At 37.1% G+C, this 5094-nt stretch overlaps 1 protein-coding gene across 1 annotated transcript; it reads right to left on the bottom strand.

Moving 5' to 3' along the window:
- Positions 1–498: 498 nt before the first annotated feature.
- LOC145640844 (uncharacterized) lies at positions 499–3022 on the bottom strand. The gene is made up of 4 exons (XM_081692079.1): positions 3009–3022; positions 2556–2682; positions 1258–2268; positions 499–698 (listed from the first exon to the last, which is right to left on the bottom strand). The coding sequence occupies exons 2-3, from the start codon at positions 2673–2675 to the stop codon at positions 1990–1992; spliced, it is 399 nt and encodes a 132-aa protein (XP_081548205.1). The 5' UTR covers positions 2676–2682; positions 3009–3022; the 3' UTR covers positions 499–698; positions 1258–1989.
- Positions 3023–5094: the final 2072 nt, after the last annotated feature.

The following is a 5094-nucleotide window of genomic DNA, read 5'->3' on the forward strand; positions in this document are numbered from 1 at the left end:
AAAGTGCCTGCAAACTTGCTCAATTCTCACCGGCACAAAGTTTACGTAACAGATGCATTACATTGCAATAGAGATTAGAGAGCCTCTTCCAGTGGCCGAGCAAATATTTGCACTAGTGATTGAAGCCAACAATGGACCTTCAACTCACTAATGCAGATGTTGGCTTCGATCACAGGATAAAAAATTCTATAGCTTATTCACCTTATCTAACAACCAGCTTACTGATAAATACTGAATTCCAAACTGTACGACCTTGTTTCATCAATCTCTCATTTCAGATGTAAATTTCTCTGTTTTATTGATCGCTCTCTATTCTTCATTGTCTCTGATGTACAATAAAAAAAGGGTGTTATAATTATTCCTTGTAATTATTGTTCTAAAACAGAGAGCTAACACAAAAAATGTCAGGGTTAAACTTTTTACGAAAAATCAGTTCACTAACTGCTTGGGACTTCCTTGCCCCACAGATATTCCAACTCAGAATTTCTGGGATATTCATTAACATATTGAGCAATGAAACTTAACAATAAAAAGGTCATAAGAAGTGTCAAAAGTGTATCTGAGATACACGGTCAAGGGTCATTTAAGGCTTGTTACATAAATTACACTACTTAGCAAGAGCCAAACACAGCCGGTGATGCAAATGCTCATATGAGAACATAAGCAGGGAAGCTCCAAAAGGACACCAAGTACAGCACCTACACAAAATTACAGAGAAGGCAGACCAAAAATAAGAGAGAGGAAGAGCTAACTCTGAACCGATAAGAGAGTACATGACTAAGCAAAACCAGAAGAGAACAATGTCTAAAAGACAGTAGCAATAACATAGTAACAAAATAAATTGCATGATAAGAAAAATATACACAGAAGCAGTGTCAATATGATTGTCAAAGGTGCTTGACAAGCACAATGGGCAGCAACATTTCAGAAGAGAAAAACTCATATTATACTTGAAGAAAAATATCAAGACTATATGCTACAAATATTCTTCACAGCACATATGTAGGCAACATTATGATGCATGAGATACAATTTCAATGGTTTGACATCTACACTCTCAAAATTATAAAACACTGGTTTCAAGCAAAATAGACGCATTTGGAAATACTAATGTAACAGCGCAAGTACCAAACAAGAATCTTACAACCATAGGCACAACAAAATGACAATAAATTACGGGAAGCCATAGGCACAGCAAGATGTATATAAAGTTATATATAAAGAAACAAGTTAAAGAAGCCAAGCAAGAAGTTGAACCTCAAGATAAATTAAACCCAATCCTCCTTGTCCAACTTCTTGTCCAGATATTCATTATGGATGTAGTTTGAGTCTATGCTAGTGCCGCGGTTGGGGTTTATAAACAGGAATGGCATGAAGATAGGGTGGTCTCGGAGGCGCTGCAGCTCAGCCTTCCACGCTTCTTTCCTGCAGAAACTAGGATCACTTAACAGCTGATCATTCACCATTTGGAAGTCACTCTGACACTGCTTCCATGAATGAGCCTCGAAGCAAGCACCATAGGTGTCAATGTCAGAAGGCCTTAGGCCGAGCCATTTGATGTTGACAGTGCTGTCCTGACTCACACCTGCACGCCTACATTCCTCTGAGAGATCCAACTTGTAGTCGGTAAGGAGCTCATTGGGAGGCGTGTCAAGGAAGGAAAGGAGGGCAAGGTTGTGGTTGTCTAGATCGGTGACAGCTATAAAGGTCAAGCCAGGCACACATTGGGCGAGTTTTCTGAGGAAGCAATAGCTCGACGTGTCCCAACCAACCCTAACAACCACATAATCATCTAGATGTTTGGCAACATAACGCAGGAGCTCCTCCCATGTGTGGTTATTAACAGCCAAAAGAACGCGCTTACAGTTGGTGGTTATGTTCACAAGGTCGTCCACACAGGGGACATCACCACCAACCCAAAGGGTATTAGTTCTGGTGTTATACCCCTGGATGTGGCCAGCGACCTCCAAAAATGTCCGACCCTTCACGTCATCTATTGAGATAGGTCTCGTCATGCTTGAAAATATCAACATCCACATCATCATTACAAGGACAGCTCTCCCAGTCATCATCATCGTCATCATTGTTAATGTTCTGCTGCTTGGTAGTAGGCTCCTTATCAATCATCACAATGTCGTGATTTGATGCACCAGCTTTCTCCAATAAATAAGCCTTGACGACTGGTTCTCTGCCACCCATTATTGCAAGCAGGTCATCAGACGCTAAAAATTGGAAAGGTGTGCCTTCCTTGACGGGTCTTATGGATATCTGAACCATAGGAACCAATGGTAACAACAAGATGAATATGACAGTAAGCCATTAAATATCAGGTGCATGAACCACAAGCACAATCATCGTGTTTAAATTTTAGCATGACAAGATAAAAAAGGGAATCCCTTTAATTGAAGCCATCACATATATCAAATTAATATTCGAATAGTTGAAAGTGAGGTTCATATATATAACAAATTAATACGGAAACTTTCATCAATTAACAGTCTCTCAAATTAGCTATGAGTGAGAAATTCACATAAAAAAAAAAATAAAAAATAAACCTCAAAAGGGCCTATCTTCAACAGAGCGTCCATCATATCTGCAAGTTCTGTAACGTCTCTGCTGCTACTGCTACCACCGATCACACCTCCCATCTTCGGTACTCTCTGATTTGCGATCATTCTTACCCTGTCGAACAACTAAAAATATCAATTCAACAGCTATTGCAATAATGTTCTACGGTTTCAATTCAGTTGCAATTTGCAAACCCGTTATTGCAAGTCTGTTCAACGGTTACGATTCAATTGCAAACCGTAGATCAAGTATATAAACAAATCAAAGAGTTTTATTGCAATTATGTTGTACAATTTGAATTCCATTGCAAACCCTAGATCAACTACATAAAGAAACTGAAGAATTTTATTGCAAGATTGTTCAAAGATTAGAATTCAATTGCAAACCCTAGATCAACTAAACAAATAACCAACAATTCAAACTACTAATCCACCCGAAACCTTGATACAATTCGATTTTAAGCTTAGTCAAAAACAATAACAAAATCAACATGCAATAAAGTTTTGGTGTACCTTGATTGTGAGGAAGGTCGGGTTCGATTTCGGTGGAGTACGGGCCAGCGGGATCGGGTTCTAAACAACTAGATTTTAAATTATAGAGGAAAACTAAGAAAAATGAAAAGAACCAAATCATATCATATCATACAACTAATATATAAAGCTACCAAGCATAACTTGGTCTAGTGGTCAAGTTTATATTTTACAACTAAGAGGTTGTGGGATCAAACCCCACTAGAGACACACTTTGGGGGTAGGGATTGGGGATTCCCTTACCCTTCCCCGTCACTTCCAAAGTGTCTAGCCCGCTAACCTTAGTCGGGAGGACCTGTGCTCAATTCAAAATTACTATAATTTAGCATGCAGTCATTAACCTTAACAAACCTCACATATTTTTGTTAAACAAAATTTCACAAAGTGCCTACAAAATTTCTCAATTCTCACCAGCACAAAGTTTACATAACAGATGCATTACATTGCAATAGAGATTAGAGAGCCTCTTCCAGCGGCCGAGCCAATGTTTGCACTAGTGATTGAAGCTAACAACAGACCTTCAACTCACTAGTGCAGACCTTGGCTTCGACCACAGGATGGCCTTCTTACAGCTTATTTTATCAGGAGTGTACGATGTCACCTTATCTAACAACCAGTATTCTGAAAAATATTACCTGGTTTCATCAATCTTTCTATTTTCAGATGAAAATTTCTCTGCTTTATTTCTCGCTCTCTATTCTTCATTGTCTCTGATCTACTATAAAAAGGGTTTTGCAGGTTGATTTTTTTTTAAGAATCATTTGCATTTCGTCATAGTATTATGTGAAGACGCGTATCTATGTTCCCAACAGCAGGCTGTTCTAGCATTCATCATATAGTAATTGCTCCATTGTTATGTCCAGAGAAATAACCTGCTTAATTTCAGGGACACAGCTAACTTTTTTGGCCTTTCTTGAGTTCCTGCTCTTGTAAACCTCCTCCATTTGTTATCTAAGCACGGTGTTTTCTAAGTAACCTCCTCCATTTGTATGTGTTTCTGTAGCACAATCTTCATTCTATAGCTAAAACAAACACGTGTGATAGATCTTGCGAAATGTGAAGAAACAAAGAAGAAAGATGCACCATGAAATGAAACAAGTGTTACACAAGCTTGGTACCATAGCATCAATCCACACAATCGGATCCCATGGCGCAAAAAGAGACAGACCTTGATAAGTTTTAGATTGGTTCAACGAGAATGACTGAATGAGACGCCCATTGAAAATATTGCTGAGGTAAATTTAGAGTACAGAATCACATTATATATGATCACTCAAACCTCTAGACTAAACTTTACATTTTACAGTACACAAAGACAGATTAATTCTCCTGATCTGCTATCGTTGTTCTTATTGACTTGTCTAGCTCAAATCTTTAAATTGAATTCTACAGAAGTTAAATCTGCATAAGAAATCACAGGAGTGATACATACAAAATCCGTATGTGGCAAAAGGAGACCGGCTTGGGGGCAGAATGGTAACTTTAAATAACTTTGTTATACTTTTTTCGTCCCTTATTGATAGTACCTCATGGTCAATTTTATATCTCAAAATAATAGTCTTATTCGCTTTTTTAAGGGGAAAATTCAAGTTTATCAATTTGATAAACAAAATTTGTTTATCAAATGACACAATTGTAAATAAATCAACAACTTTGGGTCCCACTGTTGTTGATATATTTACGAAAATGTCATGATGACTAAGCATTTTTGTTGATTTATTTACCATTTTGCCATTTGATAAACAAAATAAACTGGGACTTCCCCTTTTTTAAGTATCATTAATACTATTTTTTTTTACCAAAATTCTCTTAAATTTGCAACAATTTTTGTGCAAATTTAACTTTCCCATGTAAATTTTATTTTTTTTATATAGTTTTATTATTTTCTTTCTAATTATCTTTTCAATACACTTAACACTTTTACTACTTATTTACGTTTATTAATTCCCGTAAAATTGCCCATAAGAGACTATCGGATGGAGCAATTATTTTAAAC

The sequence above is a fragment of the Chenopodium album genome, chromosome 7 (assembly GCF_948465745.1).
Source record: "Chenopodium album chromosome 7, dcCheAlbu1.1, whole genome shotgun sequence".
NCBI classification, from domain to species: Eukaryota; Viridiplantae; Streptophyta; class Magnoliopsida; order Caryophyllales; family Amaranthaceae; genus Chenopodium; species Chenopodium album.